Below are 18,680 nucleotides of genomic sequence, written 5' to 3' on the forward strand. Positions count from 1 at the left end.
AGGTGGTGTAAGAGGCATGTCTGTCTCCATCGGGGCAGTTTTATGCAAAGTCAGCAGTCTCAAGAATGAGCATGGAGACTTCCGGCAAGATGGAGGCTTAGGTGGACGTACAGTACCTCCACGCACAACCAAGATTAGAACAATTTAGAGGCAGAATAACACCCAGAACTGACAGAGAATTTATCTGAATGGAAGTCATACAGCCAAGAAGTTGAAGTAGACCCGTTCATCCAGACCAGTAGGAGCGTGGTCACGGTGCGCGGAGAACTGGGCGCATAAGGCAACTGGGGCGCACAAGATTGCAGCAGGCGGACCCTGAGTACCCAAGCGGCAGCTGGCAGACCCAGTGAAGTGGTGATTGTGGACCAGGGCACAGCGCGCAACCCAGGACCCCAGGGAAGGGGCTGAGGTCCCAGGAGAACGCAGCTACCGCCATTGTTCCCTCCTGCCCCCGCCCCCACATATAACGTCACAATCCAGCGACTGGGGTGCCCAGCCCAGGGGAACACCTAAGGCTCCACCCCTCACCGGAACAGGCGTGACCAGACCAAAAAAAAAAAAAAAAAAGAGAGAGAGAGAGAGAGAGAGAGAGAGAGAGAGAGAGAGAGAGAGAGAGGCAGACATGTCTCAAACAGAAGAACAGATCAATGTCCCAGGACTCATCCTTTTGAGCGACTAAGAGATAGCCAATCTATCAGATGCACAGTTCAAAACACTGGTGATCAGGAAGCTCACAGAATTGGTTGATTTTGGGTGCAAATTAGATGAAAAAAAACGCAGGTTACCATAAAAGAGATGAAGGAAGATGCACAGGGAACCAATAGCTATGGGAAGGAAACTGGGACTCAAAACAATAGAGTGGACCAGAAAGAAGAAAAAAACAACCAAACAGGAAAGAATAGAGAAATAAGAATTCAAAAAAGCGAGGAGAAGCTTAGGAACCTCCAGGACATCTTTAAACGTTCCAACATCTGAATTATAGGGGTACCAGGAGGGGAAGAGGAAAAGTAACAGATTGAATACATATTTTAACAAATAATAAAGAACTTCTCAAGCCCTGGCTGGCGTAGCTCAGTGGATTGAGCACGGGCTGGGAACCAAAGTGTCCCAGGTTCGATTCCCAGCCAGGGTACATGCCTGGGTTGCAGGCCATGACCCCCAGCAACCGCACATTGATGTTTCTCTCTCTCTCTCTCTCTCTCTCTCTCTCTCTCTCTATCTCCCTCCCTTCCCTCTCTAAAAATAAATAAATAAAATATTAAAAAAAAAAAAAAAAGAACTTCTCCATTCTGGCAAAGGAAATAGACTTCCAGGAAATTCAGGAAGCTCAGAGAGCCCTAAAGAAGTTGGACCCAAGAAGAAACACACCAAGGTACATCATCATTACATTAGCCAAGGTAAAAATGAAGGAGAGAATCCTAGAAGCAGCAAGAGATAAGGGGACAGTAACCTACAAAGGAGTTCCCATCAGACTGTCAGCTGATTTCTCCAAAGAGACCTTACAGGCAAGAAGGGGCTGGAAAGAAGTATTCCAAGTCATGAAAGACAAGGACCTATATCCCAGATTACTCTATCCAGCAAAGCTTTCATTTAGAATGGAAGGGCAGATAAAGTGCTTCTCAGATAAGGTCAAGTTAAAGGAGTTCATCATCACCAAGCTCTTATTTTATGAAATGTTAAAGGGACTTAAAGGGACTAAATGTTTAAGAAAAGAAGAAAAAACATGTAGAGTAAAAGGACAGCTAACACAATTATTAACAACCACACCTAAAGCAAAACCAAAAGAAACTAAGCAAACAACTAGAACAGGAACAGAACCACAGAAATGGAGATCACAAGGAGCGTTAGCAACAGGGGAGTGGGAGGAGGAGAGAGGGGGAAAAGGTACAGAGAATAAGTAGCATAGACTGTAGGTTGAAAATAGATAGGGGAAGGGTAAGAATAGTATGGGAAATGTAGAAGCTAAAGAACTTATGACACATGGACATGACTAAAGGGGGGATGTGGGTGGGAGAGGGTGTATAGGGTGGAGGGGAGTGAAGGGGGAAAATGGGACAACTGTAATAGCATAATCAATATATTAAAAAATAAATTAATTTTTAAAAAAGAAAAAGAGTGAGCATGGCCTTATGTTGGGCTCTCAAGAGACTATGTTGAGGTGAGGAGTAAGCAGTGTATTCTGAAATAAACACAGCTTTTAGCCTCATGCATGATAAATTAAGAACCAGTATAAAAACTTGGATGAACCTGACACAAAAATCTAGCAGCTGGTGAGAATTTAAAAATTTCTGAGCATCTCTTCTTTGTAAAGGCACCAAGTTGAATACCTGTTTGGGGGAAGGGAGGTTGCAGGGCAATCCAGAGGAGCTCTGAAAACTTGTCACCTGATTTTCGAGGTAGTCACTCTGCAAATGTCCTTTAGACAGTAAAGGGAACCGAGACCTGCCCCTCATACAGGTTTGCCAGACTCACCTGGTGGGGTCCTACTGGGCTCCACTTCTGGAGCAGTCTGGGGTGAAGCAAAAGTGGCAGGAGGTTTCTCAGCAGGGTCTCCAATGGCTTCATCTGTCATTTCATCCTCTTTCTGCAGGCTTTCCATTCCTTCTGCTTCTGCTTCTTCTTCCTCCTCTTCTTCAGGCTCAGAGTTCTCTTCCTGCGAGTTTTCTTCCTCAGATTCACCCTCCTGACTCATCCGCCTTTCTGATGCGAGCCAAGTCAGTTTCTCCATTGTTTCCTGCAAACCCACCCCCCACCAAAGAGTGTTTGTAAGGGCTGGTAATGGCTCATCATGTGACTGAACAGAGTTTTTCAAGAGGAACTGAGGACGATCAAATGAAGTGTGTGCGTTGGGGGCGGGCAGGCACCACAGCTGTCCGAGCCTGGTCCTCTGTTACGGAGTCACAGGGGTAGCTGGGATGTGTTTGAAAGGTACCCTCTACCCTGAAGACAGTTTTTCTTTGCTATAGTCCACACTTACGATCTATTTTTTAGGCATTTAAATTGTGCTTAAGTGATTCAATTTAACATTTATATGTGTTTAAGTCAAATATAGTAAGTCAATTCTACCCTTTCCCTCCCCTCTCACAAACCCAAACCCAAAATTATGTCCCATAACTCATTCAGAAGTCAAATAAAAATGATTTTACAAGTATCTATAGTGCAGCAAGCAAGCAGGTGGCCTATTTATGAATTAAACATATTACTGAATCCACAAAATAAATGAGAATATTCCCCAACTCTCACCTGGAGTTCTGGGACCGAGAGCACAGACTCCTCAGAAGCTGATGACATCTCATCTTCCTCATCTTGGGTAAGGTCGTCAAAGTCCTCTTCTTCCTCCTCCTCCGGCCCCTCCTTCTCTCCTCCAGTTTCCAGCCCAGCAGGGGTCTCCACTGACTGACCGTCATTGGTGGGTAAGTCTTCGGGTTTCCCTAGGGGGCTGCTAAGCACCATTTCGGGGTGAGCGGAGGATGAAGCATTCTTTGGAGATTCTTTGCTCACAATTCCTGAATTTCCCCCATCAGGAGGCTCTTGAGAAGGTGAAGGTGTTACAGGTGGTTGACTCCTCTCCTCCTCTTTTTGTAAGACCGCCTGTTTCTTTGCTTCTCTTGTACCCCTTGACTCCTCGCTGGGGGAGCCAGTGTCCAGTCCCACCGAGTATTCTTCTTTGATTTCATCACAAACGGTCTGCTCTGGACATCCACTGGACATCTCCTCCCCACAGTCTTTAGGTTCCACCTTGACAATTTTCTCTACATCTCCAGGAGAGCTCAGAGATTCCTGGAAGCCCTGGGGCAGTGGTTCCACAACTTGCCTCCCCTCCTCTGTTTTCACAACGGTCCAGACGTAGGCACTGCTCTCCGACAATTCCTCCTGGCCCACTCTATCTGACGGTGGGGGCTCTGGGCTGTGCTCCTTTTTGGGGAAGACGGTAGCACAGAGAGGAGACAGCTCCTGGGGTTCTAATTTGGGTACTAGGCCTTGAAAGGCATTTTTGCCTTCATCCAAAGGACAACCAATGTCCCTACTCACTTGGGCCTTATCTTCAGGGGTGGGCTGTACAGAAAGATTCACAGAGTTGCCAGAAACAATTAAGGGTGGGATGGAGGAAGCCACCAGGGGCTGGTTCAATGTACAGGGGAAGGAAGTAGGGTTAACTAACAGGGTGGTAATGGGAAGGGTCTGAGAACTCTGGGCCACAGTTGCATTGACAGGCTGAATCATGTTGCAGCCACTGCCAAGGCTCACGACCTTCACAGTGGTGGCAGGAACGGTGAAGATGACAGGTGCGGAGTTGATGAGGGGAACAGACTTCAAACAGAGAGAGGTCTTGGCCCCCTTTCTCTTTGGGCCCCTTCGTTTTACATACGGCTTTCGAAACTTGGAAGGGGCAAGTGAAGGCAGCATTATCTTGGGCACAGGAGCAGAGGACAGCAGGGTCTGGGGCTCAGATGGAGGGAAGTTGGTCCTGGAATCAGGGGGTATGGCAGGCAGTACTGTTGAGGACTCAAAGCTATTGCCTCCAGTAACCCCCAGTGGAGGAACAGCTGGCACTGGCTGTAAGACGGTAGCTGGCTGGATTGTGTGAGGAATCCGGACCACCATTTTGCTCGGAGGGGCTTCTGACTGAGTTGACCTAAGTGGTATTTTCCCAGAATTGGAGTTAGGCTGAAGAGAGGGGCTGGGCCTGATAAGGAGGGGCTTCAGGGCTGATGACCGCTTCTGTCTCCAGCCCTTCCTAGAAAAGCAGTTGGCAACTGGCTTCAGTTTCAGGACTACACCCTTAGGTAGCAGCAGTGGGTACCGAGTCTCACTCCCCAATTCCGAGCTGCCTTTTCCTAGGTCTGGGTCCGGCTTGATCTCTGGGGTTCCAGTCACATTTCCTGCCTCTCTGGCGCCGTCAGCTATGCGCTGTAGTTCCTCTTGGATGGATGGCAGACTGGCCTGTTGAGAACAAGAACACTCTGATCCAACACGCATCCGAATGTAGTAAAGAAAAAATAATAAAATAATAAAATAAATAAACAAAACAAAACAAAATTAAATTAAAACAGGGTTTTCTAGATTTTAGGAACCTTTCCAGGATAGTTTCAAGAAGGAGTTTTCTACACAATGTCAAATTTCTACAAAGACTACATTCCAAATGTGTGCTCTAGAAACTCTTCTCTGAATATAGGAAACTATCATTTTACCCACTGTTTTTGAAAGGCTGAAGAATGCCCTGGCCAGGTAGCTCAGTTGGTTAGAGCTTCATCCCGATATGCCAAGATTATGGGTTCAATCCCTGGTCAGGGCACATACAAAAATCAACCAATTAATGCATAAATAAGTGGAACAAGTTGATATTTCTCTCTTTCTCTCCCTTCCTCTCTCTGTCTCTTTCTAAAGTCAATTAAAAAAAAAAGAGATTGCAGAATCACCTGGTGGGAGGGAGGAGGAGAAGGACAAGTGAGAAAGGTAAGAAGTCCTAGCTCTGCAACTGAAGCATAAGAGGTGCACAGTAGCCCTGATGCTTCCAGTGACCTTCTGCCTCTGGCCTATGCTGCGGAGGCAGGCTTACCTTTAACCAGAATGGAAGACGGTGTTCTTCTCTTTCCACAGGCGGCTTCCACTGATGTGGCTGGATTTCCTCACAGCACTTCCCTAAGATGGGCAGCTGTTTGGTCTTCTTATAAAACTGACCATCAAAAAACAAATCATGAGCTGAATTTCTTTCAGAAACATCGCCCTCTGTCAGGTTGCGGGGTGTGGTGGGCAGTAGCTTGACTGAGACACACTGAGACACAAATGGGCACACGCCCATACACACGTGCGTAGACATAGCACACGCTGCACGCTTCTGCACTTCAAACTGAACTACCCCTACTTAATAAAGATTTCACAACTAATTAGTAGCGTTTAATGAAAATCCCCATTCTGGTCACCAGGAAGGGAAAAGGTTAGGTCACAGAAAAGAGAAAACAGATGGCCAAAGAAATCTCATTTCAAATTTGCTACTGCACAACAGCTGCAATGACAGCACCTTAACCCTCATCCTGGACTCAAGGAAACGTCCTTTTTAGGCAAAAAAGGGTGCAAAGGACATTAGAAGGGAAGGGATAGAAGAACAGAGAGACTGAGACAGGTTTTAAGCATAAGTGAAGAGGAAAATTAAATGTCAATAAGCATCCATACAATAAACACCCGCTGACAATAAGCATCCATTCATTCAACACTTGTCAAATGCCTTCTATGTGCTGGGTACTGTGCTACAAGCTGAGCATACAAATAAAAGAAGCAATTCCTGCTCCTCAGGAGCTTATGGATTAGTGAGAGAAACAGTAAAGTAGGCTGAAAATGACATTCTGTGTAAAAAAGCACAAAGATGTATACCAAAAATGACATACAACTCAAAGTTGAACAATAAAGATTTTTCTGGAGCAAGTGCAACTAGTATAGATGACTCTTTTTTTTTTTTCTTAAAGATTTTATTTTTATTTATTTTAGAGAGGAAAGGGAGGGAGAAAGAGAGAGAGAGAAACATCCATGTACGGTTGCTGGGGGTCATGGCCTGCAGCCCAGGCATGTACCCTGAGTGAGAATCGAACCTGCGACACTTTGGTTTGCAGCCCAAGCTCAATCCACTGAGCTATGCCAGCCAGGGCTAGATGACTCTTAATGGAGCAGAGTTTGCTACATGAGGCAGGGCAGAGTATACTTCATGTTCAAATCATGAACTTGTTTAAGGAACCACAAAAAGACTGGTCTGGCTACAACAAAAGAATGTGGAGAAACTTCAAAAGACAAGTCCGAGGTGGGCAGGGTAGGCCTTCTGAGCCATGCCAAGCAGTCCCAACTGTACCCTGAAAGGTAAGACAGAGATGGCTGTAGCAGCGACATGAGGGACAGAATAAATGGAGCCAGAAGTAGAAACGCCAGTTAGGAAACTACTGCGCTAATCCAGGTGTAACAAAGGCCTGAGCTCTGCAGTGGGCAGCAGAGCAGGAAGCAGGATAAGAAAACCGAGGTGAGATGACTGACAGACACGGCAGTGGTCTGGCAGGAAGAACTGAAGATGACCCCCAGTTTTGTGGACTGAGACAGGGATGTCACACACGAAGACACAAACTGCAGAAGGGGTAAGTTGGCGGAGGAGAGTCTGCTCTTGGCAGTGGTGACAGCAGCACAACTGGAGGCTATAGCCTCGGGAGAGATGTAAGTTCGACTGGAGGAGTCGGTGAGGCGCCGAGTTAAGAATTCCTTCAGACAGTTGGCTACACTAAAGCTGGGACTCAGGAGAGAATAAACAAAAGATACAGATTAGAAAATCATGAGGAGACAGATAATAGGAAAAATCACAAATCTGGATGAGACCACACACTGAATTTACCGTGGAACACTGACATTTAAGGGGAGAGCAAGGGAAGAAGAGTTCACGAAGGAGAAGCCTGAGGTGAGAGTCCTAGAATCACAGAAGAAAGCAAATAGGGAGTTTAAAGGAACGAGCAAGTAACAGATCAACTGCAAAGTTTAAAAGGATAAGAGCAGAAAAGTATCCATGGATAGCTAACTGGCAGAGAATTTGAGAAATAATATCCACCTTTTTAAAAAGATTTTATTTATTTATTTTTAGAGAGAAGGGAAGAGAAGGAGAAAGAGAGGGGGAGAACCATCAATAAGAGATACACCTATCGGCTGCTTCTCACACACCTCCAACTGGGGACCTGACCCATAACCCAGACATGGGCCCTGACTGGGAATTGAACTGGCAATCCTTTAGTTCACAGGCCAGCATTCAATCCAGAGCCGCACCAGCCAGGGAATATCCATACTTTCACAGGTTAAAGGGATAAGGAGAAACTTACTGTTAAAATAGGCAGTTACATTTTGGTTTTAATCCTCACCCGAGGATACACCTATTGATTCTAGAGATAAATGGGGGTGCGGGGGCGGGGGGAGAGGGGGCGGGGGGAGAGAGAGAGAGAGAGAGAGAGAGAGAGATCGATCGATCCTGACAGAGGGCCAAACCCACAATCCAGGCACATGCCCTGACCAGGAATCAAACCAACGGCCCTTTGGTTTACCAGACAATGCTCCAATCAACTGAGCCCCACCAGCCAGGGCAAAATGGGCAGTTTAAACCACCCACCTGTCTTTGTTCCCTCTTGAGCTCTCATGAAAACAACAGAAAGGAATTTTCTTTTTAGGGTAAAAGCCTACAAGGAGAGGGAGAATGAGAGAAAAGAGTAACAGCAACAAAAACTTCAAAGCTAAAAAGCAGATGGGCAAATGGTAACTGACATAAGAATGAAGAAAACCAAATCCCATGTGGAGAAAAGTTAATGGCCAACTAAATTTATGTCAGAATCTGGCAAAAGGATAAGACACCAGCTACCTCTATAAGGGAAGATAAAGCTAGAACGAAAACCAGGTAAAGATGAAGAGGACAGATTAAATCTGTTGAAGAGGCAGTGAGACCCCAAACCCCCTCTCTACCACTCCCTCCCCCCCGGCCACACCGCGCTGGCAGCAGCACTGCTGGCAAAGATCGTATCTGGACGGAGGCTATCAGGCACAGCTGAGGGCAAGGGCACTATGCTGAACAAATACAGAAAACTCCAGCCTTCTTGCTCACTTGCTTCCCCATAGTTCCTCTGCCATCCACTGTTTAAAAATATTTGAGGAATCAAAAAAAGCTATTAGAAATTTAAAATGTGAGAAGAAATAAAGAATTCAACTTGGCAGAAGGGTTAGGAGAAAAAAGCTGACTATCTCAGAAAGTACAACACAAAGACAAAGTGATGGGGAAAAAAAGAAGAAAGACAAGATGAGAGGACCAGCCTGAGAGGCACTGTGGAGAGAACAGACGAAATGGAGGGGAAGAAACCACCCATACATAAATCAAGTCAATTTCCCAGCACTGAAGCACACGAGTTTCCCATGTAAGGTTTACCAAGTCCCTTGTGTAGTTAACCAAACTAGACCCATACTAAGGCACATTGTCATGAAATTATAAAACAGTAAAGAAGAGGAAAAACCCCACATGCTGCCACAGGGAGGGCAAAACAGGTATCACACAAACATTCAACAATCAAAACAGAATCAAGTATCTAAATTGCCAACAATAGGAACTAGAAGAAAATAGATCAAAGCCCTTAAAAATTTCTGATAAAAATGATTTCCAACCTAGAATTCTGGACCACTGAAGGAGGTGAGCAGAACAGAAATTTAAAAATATATATTTTTAAATACTTTATTTTTTAGCCCTGGCTGCTGTGGCTCAGTGGATTGAGCACAGCCTGTGAACCGAAAGGCTGCTAGTTCAATTCCTAGTCTAGGGCACTTGCCTGGGTTGCAGGTGAGGTCCCCAGTACAGGGTGTGCGAGGGACAACAACACATGGATGTTTCTCTCCCCCTTTCTCCGTCTATTTCCCTCTCTCTGAAAATAGGCAATTAAATCAATCTTTCAAAAATATTGTGGGAAAAAAGACTTTATTTTTTAGAGAGAGGAGAAGGGAGAGAGAAACAGAGGGAGAAAAACATCAATGTGTGAGAGAAACATTGATCGACTGCCTCTTGCACATCGCCAGCTGGGGACCTGGCCCACAACCCAGGCATGTGCCCTGACCAGGAATTGAACTGGAACCTTTCAGTTCACAGGCTAGCACTCAATCCACTGAACCATACTAGCCAGGGACAGAACAGAATTGTATTTTTAAACTTTTTATTTTGAATGATTATAGATTCACAAGAAATCATAAAAGTAGTACAGAGAGGTCTTGTGTACCCTTTACCTAGTTTCCCCCAACGGTAAGATCTTCTGTCACACAGTAACAGTAGTTACGTACACAAATCAGGTGTCTAGCACAGCAGCAAAACTAGGAAACTGACATTGGTACAATCCATAAACTGCGATACAGACAGTTTAAATGTAAAAATCTGACTCTCTTTCCTCAGAATGCTACTAGGATGTGCACTAAAAGAGGAACTAAAGCAAAAAAGGTGTGGAATTCAGGAAATAAGAGGATCCAACATAGGAGGCAAAAAATTTTAAAAATCGCCAGCATGATGGTAAAGAAAAAGTCCAAGAAGGCATTACTGCAGCAAACTGAGAGAGTGACAGGTTTAGCATGGAACAGCATCAGAGGGCTCAGGGAAAGATTTCTTCAGGAAGAGGAAAATGACAGAACACCTGAAATGTTTACACACACTGACAAGAAATTCATAAAACTGAAGTAAACTTTAGTGTTGGCCTGGTAATATATACAAAATAAAACCAAGCACACCCCCAAATGTAATTATTAACACCAGGAAAAACAAAATGTGTAAATCATGAACACACTACACAGCTCAGCTGTGAGGAATACTTGCATAGTGTTTACACTGCAAACCCCGAAGAGCACAGGACCACTATTGTGACGAGATGTGCACGCCTAGGGTGGGGCTCTGGGAGTGTGGCGAGTTCATCCCCCACAGTTTAAAGTTTAGTAAGTGAAGCCCAAATCCCAAACATTTAGTGGCATCAACTATGTTACCTAGATATGGAGGTAAGTGTACCATCCCCCCAAAAAACCTTGTTTAGCAGGAAATAGAAAGAAAAATATTGTTTTTCATAACAAGCTTCAGAGAACCATCTGACTCTTTAAACCATTTAAACTATTTACTTGCCTCTTTGAAGTATATACTTTACAATTTTAATATAAATATCTGAATATGAAGAGTGAAGGAGAAAGTGTAAGTGGAGTGTTTTCTACCCTTTCTTTCAAAAAGGTTACAGTGAAAGAATTAATGGCTGGAGGGAAACATGGATTTAAGAAATATTGTAAGACTTAACAATCTTATTTTAAGAGAAATAATATCCATAACAGAAGACGACACTTCAGAGGAAAACAGTTCAATGTCCCTGTAAAGGCAGGAGGGCAATGGACCCAGTGCACAGGCAGAAGGAACCCGCCCTAGGTTAACAGATCCCTGTCCTCAGCAAGCCTGACGAGAACAGAGCAGTCGCTCATGAGTGAGCACCAGTGGAGTGCGCAGGGGAAACTTACTTTGAAGATGTTGTCAGGCGCTCTGTTCATGCTGCGGTTCTTGATTCTCACTGTCAGCTGGTGGGCAGTCTTGCAAGTTAGAAGGTACTTGCTGATTAGAGGCTTAGGAAACTCAGTCCCTTCAAAGTGCTTCAGTCCTAAAACTAACAAACTGAGAAAGGAGCAATGACACTTCCCAGTCCATTCTTCCAAAAGTCTCAGCAGACCAACTCCACATTTTACAACCCACTTTTTCTACATTGAATTCTTAGAAGTTAACGGCTATGCAACAAAAAGTTTCAGAAACTTACTGAGTGCTAATAAGTATACAAGTAAGACTTAATCAGGAGGTCACAATCAGAAAGGAAGAGCAAAACCTAAGCATAAATCACTAATGAATGTCAGACCAAGTGAGCTTTCATACTTTGTATTCCTCTGCGCTTCGTCCTCAAAGAAAGGAGAACCGGTCTCACAAAACAAATATAAAATGGACAATGGGCACCATGTTAGGGACATGAAATTAATACCAATATTATCTCCCATTATAACATAATCTATTATGGTTACCTATGTACATATTTATTGATGGCAATAGGGCAATACATATCAAAGCCATAAAAATGTTCATAATCTTATCAAAAAATCCCACTCTTGGGAATTTACCCAAAAGGATAAACTCAAAAGATTTTCAAAAGCTCTATGTACAAAGGTCCTTAGTGATGCCTCGCTCACAAGAGCAAAACAACAGAGGGGGGGAAAGTAGCAAATAAAAGAACTATCACAGGGCCATTAAACACTGCTTTAAAAGAAAATATACAGAAATAACAAAAAAAGGACGATATTACTGCAATTGGAGAAATAATTTCAAGAAGTGATAGGTTAAAAAAGTGAAAGCAAAATTATATTTAAATTGCCAATAATTGTATGAGAAATGCAAAGAGAAAAATCATTATCTTGGGGTGGTTAGGATAGTGGATAAAAATTTTTTTCCTTTAGGAAATTTCCTCTAATAGTAAATATTATAAGATTGGATTTTTACAATGACTAGAAACAAAACACAGTTTAAAATGTTTGAAAAATGTATGTGCAATTCCCACCCAAAACAGTATTTGGCAATGCTAAAATAAGCACATACTACAGAACCTGATGTCCATCAACTCCACTTCTCCTTGTTTTTGGTGCCCATGCCTTACACATGCCTTACTTTCCCCAGTGTCCCCCAGGAAAAGAGAACTAGACATTTTCTTTGGGACATTCGGTGCTTTCCCCCCACAGCGAACCCTTACTTGTCCTCAGCCTTTGTGAATGAATTCTTATCCTGGGGATTCTTTGCCCTCAGAGAACACACTGGAAGTAGCTCTGGATACATGAAAACCTTGCTTGTGGCCAAGATCCAAGCCACTTGCTTTGGTAAACAGGGAAATTTACAGCCTGTAAGACAAAAAAAAAAAAAAACAAAAAACAAAAAACAAAAAACCCTAATAAATAAAATTCTGGAAAAAAGAGGGCTTCACAAAAGCTTCTGAATGCACTTCTGTATTTACTTTTTTTCAAGTTTATATATTTATTTTTAGAGAGAGGGGAAGGGAAGGAGAAAAAGAGGGAGGGAAACATCAATGTGTGGCTGCCTCTCACGCACCCCCCGCTGCTGACCCTGCCCACAACCCAGGCACATGCCCTGACTGGGAATCAAACCCACGACCCCTTGGTTTGCAGATTGGCACTCAATCCACTGAGCCACACCAGCCAGGGCATGAATGCACTTTTGCATTTAGATAGAGCTGCCCCTACCTGACTTGATGCCCTTCTAACCCACACAACCTACCCCACAGAAGTTTCTACAGCTTTCTTGGCTTAACGTAAACTTCAGGGGAGTCCCATTCAATGTTATTAAAAGATGATTTTGTTATTCTTTTCTATGTGGAACACTTAACACACTAAGTAACAAACACGAAGTACCTAGTAATAGCTGGCACACGGTGTACGCTCAAAGTATTTTTCCTCTTTCCCCCTTTAAATCCTTAAAAGATAAGTGACCTTCAACAATGCTTTGCCTCTCCCAGAATAAGATTTTACCTTCTTTAATTTCCCTTACAAGTCTGGTATTCCAAAATTTATTTTACTTGATTCTTACTTAACTGTCATTAACTTTTCCCAGATTCTGCCTGAGGTTGGGAATAAAAAACCACGAATGGAATGAGACGAGACAGTCTTCTTCATTTCTGTTTTGCTGTCTAAGCCTCTCAATTCTAGGCACTTCTGCCTTTCCAGAGGTACATACTACTGTAGCCATACTTCTTCCATAATGTTTTTCTTTTTAAAGATTTTATTTGTTTACTTTTAGAGAGAGTGGAAGGAAGAAGAGGAAAGAGAAGGGGGGTAGAGAGAGAGAGAGAGAAAGAGGGAGGGAGGGAGACAGAGGGAGGGAGGGAGAGAGAGAGAGAGAAACAATGGGCAAGAGAAACATTGATCATTTGCCTCTTGCACCCCCAACCAGCGGCATGGTCTGCAACCCAGGCATGTGCCCTGACTGGGAATAGAACCTGTGACCTTTTGGTTCAAAGGCTGGCGCTCAACTCACTAAGCCAAACCAGCCAGGCCATAAATGTTCTTATATTCCTGGAAGAAAAATACAGGACACTGTACGTGTAAGTTATTACTGTAGTTTGGCGTTAAACTAAGTTTTCACTACCAACATACATGCTAACAAAGTAGTACTGAGCTCAGTGTCTATAACCTAATGCACTTAAGTTCACCTATAGCCAATTTAATTGTAAAAATCAGGGATTTAAAATTAAATCCAAAGATAAACCTAAATCCAGAGCAAAGTGTGACTAATTTGCTAAACCAGGGAATAAATCCAAAACAAATATTTATGAAGTATATGGGTATCTAAACACTATACAGTATGCCTGAAACCAATATGAAATAATAGTAAAAGTAAACTGTGACTGAAAAATAAAAATAAAAAATAAAAAAGCAGCAAATATTTGGTTTTAAAGGAATGGCAAATATTTTTTCAAAAAATACTAAACTGTGTCCCAACCTGTGTAGATCAGTGGATTGAACACCAGGCTGAAAAGCAAAAGAGTTGACAGTTCTATTCCCTGTTAGGGCACCTGCCTGGGTTGTGGGCCAGGTTCCCAAAGGGGGCGTGTGAGAGTCAACTACACATTGATGTTTATCCCCCCTCTTTCTGCCTCCTTCCCCTTCCTCTAAAAAGTAAACAAATAAAATCTTTTAAAAAAAGCTAAATTAATGAAAGTTTTTTAAAATATCCACGTCAATTACTGCTGTGGCTCAGTGGATTGAGTGATGGCCTGCAAAACAAAGGGTTGCCAGTTTGATTCCCAGTCTAGGGTAAATGCCTCAGTGGTGGGCTAGATCCTCAGTAGGGGGCATGTGAAAGGCAACCAGACTGATGTTCTCTCCCTTTTTCCCTCCTTTCCCCTCTCAATCAATCAATTATAAACACAGCAAACGTACAACATCTCCAATTTGTGTCTTGTCCCAAATTACCTTTCATTCAAAATGGAGATACCATTTTGGAAAATAAAATGATCCTAATGAAGAACAAAATGAAAACCTAAACACCACCCATCTTTACCACTTGATTTCCATCTTTCCAAGATTCTAGTTTGTTTTGCTCTCACTCCTAATGCTTACCCTCATATCTATTTAAGTCCAATTCTTAGCATGGAGTCCTACACCTCTTCCCCTCACAACCCTGTCCTGTCTACTGCCTCCATCCCTTACATACGCCCAAATACACCATGTAATTCTAGAACTCAATGAGTACAAGGGAGGATAAGAGAAGGGAAAAATTATAAATATCCTATCTCCTCCACCCTAAGAGATTATCTACAGGATAAGACTCTCACTTCTCACTGTGGGTAAAAACTTGAAATAGACACATCTGTCCCCTACCCGTCTTGACAGTTTTACGAGGACTCCAGTCAATGCTGACATGTGTGTTGAAATCTTCAATGAGCTTCATAGCTCCCATCAGGTTACAGGGTTGAAACAAGGTCTGAAACTTAGGGTTGAACTGTTGGTGAAGGGCGATGGAGCTTTGAGCAAAGGTTCCCAGCTCTTCCTGGGAAAACAGGACACAGTGGAGATTTAAATTCCAGACCATTAATACCAAGGGCCCTTAGCCTCTGTGTGAAAAACTATCCTTCCTATTACAGTATAAAAGCAGGTAAAAATCACCCTAAAGTCTTTCATAATTAACATTACCTCATTAAGACTGCAAGTCAGAGCAATACTCTTAAGAAAATTGAATACACTCTCTGTCCTTTCATGGAAATCAGTGGTTTATGTTCTCTCAGCAAACATAGGAAGCCATAGGAATAGCTACCAAAACATGCAGGAGAGAAGAAGAAATGTAGATTATGATGGGTTATAATCTGTGAGAAATGGTTTGCCAAGCTAATTGCATACACGAGTCTTTAGAGTTACGGAGGTTTGGAACCTTACGAGAAATATCCTGGTAGTGCTGGCCTCCGAGTTGAGACTGGGGTTGGAAGTGGAGAGAAGATGAATTTGCGTCAAGAGCTGAACATGCTGGGGAGGGAAAGAAAATAACACAGTAACATATGATGTCATTTCAGAAACCCAGAAGATCTTACCAGGATATCTGCAACTTTATTACATATCACTTTGCTTTCTGGAGAGACTATGAGAAAAAACACAGTTTCTTGGTATAAATTTCAGATATGTTCCCCTTGAGAAAAATGAAGAACTAGAGGAAATTTAACCTCAAACCAGAGAAACTGAGATTAGAAAAAAAGAAAACACTACTATGGCAATGAGACTATTAAATTCAGAATGGATTACTAAGGAGTCTTTGAAATCTATAATTCTGAATCTGTTATCAGGGTCCTGACACACATTCTTGCCTGAGTCACAATGACTCATGAACATGGTAAGTTCTCAAGGTGCTTGCTGATGTGAAGACCCTGTGGTCCAATGGCTTCAAAGGGTGTCAGGACACCTCTCTCTTTCTCAAAGCTGCTAACTTTCGGTTTCATGTCAAGCCATGGAATGATCCAATCTTAACAATTAGAAAGAAAAGTCTTACCTGTTGCATCTGCTGCTGGAGTCTCTTCCTCTGTGCTGGGTCTAGAATCAGAGTCTGAGGAACTTTCTCACTCTGAGGCTTAACCCTCTCTACCTCCTGCTGCTGTTTGGCTGAGGATTTCTTCAACTTCAGCTGCTCAAGTAGCTCCTTCATTGTACGATGTTGCTCATTTAGCAAGTTGGCCAGTGGTTCCTCAAACCTATCCCCGACAGGGAGATGACTACATTTGAGTATTTCCCTAGGCCCACAACATATCAAATTCCTTTTACTAGAAGTCTAGGAGAGTCTGAATAGTTTCTATCTACTGTTAATTCCTAATCCTACTTTAGCCAGCAGGTAAAACTCCTAGCCTATCCAGATTTTTTCCCAAAGTTGTTAGCATAGATTCAAATAAGATGGTTCTAAATTATCTCAGTTTTCTACAATCAGTCCTCTAAGTAACACACAAATGAAGAAATAAAACAAAAATTTAGGAGCAAGAGATACATCAGGTAATCAAGCAAAGAGTAATGGAAACTTATCATTCTAGCATTATACTAATGTCTACATTAATCTGGGACTTGTTCTGAACAATGATATAAAATCTTTCAAAGTGTGACATCTGTTCTCTGATTTTACCCTTTACTCTAATCCCACATCTAGCTTCTCCCATTCTACTCCTATCCACTCAGGGTGCCCTGTATCCTTTCTTAAAAAGTCAAAGACCGTCAGGCACAAGGTAACAGAGGGATATACTAAAATAATGGCAGTTTAATGAAGCGAATCCCGTTTGCCTTACCCTGGTGACTAGCTGAAACCCTGTCCAGGTGAGACGAAGGGCTGCTAGAAACCCAGAGGTCCTCATAAATGGCCTGCCCGTAGACTCACTTACTCACAAACACTCACCCTAAACTCAAGTCTAGGGACAGCTTGCAAGGCGCCAGAGACACACCAGGGACAAACTGAATTGTATAGCTTCAAGGCAAGGTCCACCACTGTCCCTGTGCTGAGCCCTCCCCGCAAACACCCTGCAGACGCAGGAAAGCACCAAATGTAAATCTCCATTAACCCGGTAAACACTGCTAGCACCACCCTGCTGACCCGGAGACCCTGCTGGACCCTGCTGCACCCACATAGTTCCTGACTCTTTCAATGGATGTGCCTCACAGGCAGCAGGCCGTGGCCTGTGCTGCAAACTTTGTGTTAAACTTTCTAAGGTCCCCAGGCCCCTGGCCAGTGGCAACTGGCCTCCGTCTGCCCTGTCCCTCTAAGTGGTCTCAGGCCCAGCACTGGTGGCAGCTGTTCTTAGGCCCAGCACAGGTAGATACTTACTGTGAATCACTTTGTAGCTCCTAGCAGGTGGCCTAGGCTAGGAACAGGTGGTAGCTGACCTCAGCCTGCATCAGGGCCCCACACAAGGGGCCCCAGAACCAACTAACCAGACAGAGAATTTCAGGCTACAACAGAGAACCAGCCGATTAGCTCCACAAGTGGACTACACAAAGGGTATCTAGACAGAGCCCAGAGCTCCACTGAAATGAATCCGCTCCGCGGGGTCAGCACCTGCTGCAGTTGTAAGCATTCAATCTGAGGGTGAACCCCACCCACTGGTGTGCCAACAGCAATCAAAGGCTCAACTACAACAGGAGAGCACACACAAACCACACAAGGGGCAGTGCTGAGCACATGGCTCAGGTGATCTGGCAGACTGTGCCATGGGGCTCCACAGGGCACCTACTACATAAGAAGCCCCGCAAAGACTGAAGACAGACCAAATTTACCTAATACATAAAACAGGGAGGCAGCCAAAATGAGGAAACAAAGAAACGTCCCAAATTAAAGAACAGGACAAAACTCCAGGAAAAGAACTAAAATCCATGGAGACAAGCAATCTACCCAATACAGTTCAAAACATTTGGTTAGAAGGATGCTCAACGAACTTAGGGGGAAGACCAGATGAACTCAGTGAGAGCTTACACAAAGAGATAGAGACAATAAAAAAGTACCAGTTAGAAATAAAGAATACAATAACAGAATCAACAGCAGACAAGATAAAGCAGATAATTTGAATCAGTGATTTAGAACACAACGTAGCAAAAAACACCCAAATAAGATAGCCAAAAAAAAAAAATTTTTTTTTTGTTTAAGTGACCTCTGGAACAACGTGAAGCATAACAATATCACATCATAGGGATACCAGAAGGCAAAGAGAAAAAGCAAGAGACTGAAAAAGTATTTGAAGAAATAATGTCTGAAAACTTCCCTAACCTGGCAAAGGAAATAAACATGCAACTCCAGGAAATGCAGAAAAGACCCAAATAAGATAAACTCCAGGAGGACCACACCAAGACACATCATAGTGAAAATGGCAAAAGTTAGCCCTGGCTGGTGTGGCTCAGTTGGTTGGGCGTTGTCCTGAAAACCAGAAGATCACAGGTTTGGTTTCCAATCAGAGCACATCTCTGGGTATGGGAGTCAGTCCCTGATCAGGGTGCATATAAGAAGCAACCAACTTATGTCTCTCTCTCAGATCGATGTTTCTCTCCCTGTCTCTTTCTCTTTCCCTCTCTCTAAAATCAATTAACTATGTCCTCAGGTAAGGATAAAATAA

At 43.3% G+C, this 18,680-nt stretch overlaps 1 protein-coding gene across 6 annotated transcripts in view; it reads right to left on the bottom strand.

Annotated features, from left to right (window-relative positions):
- Window positions 1-18,680, bottom strand: part of GON4L (gon-4 like) — an 85,893-nt gene that overhangs the window by 9,834 nt on the left and 57,379 nt on the right. For all 6 annotated transcript variants that reach the window (XM_036015962.1, XM_028502973.2, XM_028502972.2 and 3 more), the window contains exons 15-22: window positions 16,091-16,289; window positions 15,487-15,573; window positions 14,935-15,103; window positions 12,294-12,438; window positions 11,029-11,179; window positions 5,561-5,677; window positions 3,244-4,944; window positions 2,473-2,734 (exon numbers count right to left, since the gene is read on the bottom strand). In XM_036015962.1, the coding sequence (XP_035871855.1) occupies window positions 2,473-2,734; window positions 3,244-4,944; window positions 5,561-5,677; window positions 11,029-11,179; window positions 12,294-12,438; window positions 14,935-15,103; window positions 15,487-15,573; window positions 16,091-16,289 (2,831 nt within the window). The remainder of the gene's footprint in view (window positions 1-2,472; window positions 2,735-3,243; window positions 4,945-5,560; window positions 5,678-11,028; window positions 11,180-12,293; window positions 12,439-14,934; window positions 15,104-15,486; window positions 15,574-16,090; window positions 16,290-18,680) is intronic.

The sequence above is a fragment of the Phyllostomus discolor genome, chromosome 14 (genome assembly GCF_004126475.2).
Source record: "Phyllostomus discolor isolate MPI-MPIP mPhyDis1 chromosome 14, mPhyDis1.pri.v3, whole genome shotgun sequence".
Lineage (NCBI taxonomy): Eukaryota > Metazoa > Chordata > Mammalia > Chiroptera > Phyllostomidae > Phyllostomus > Phyllostomus discolor.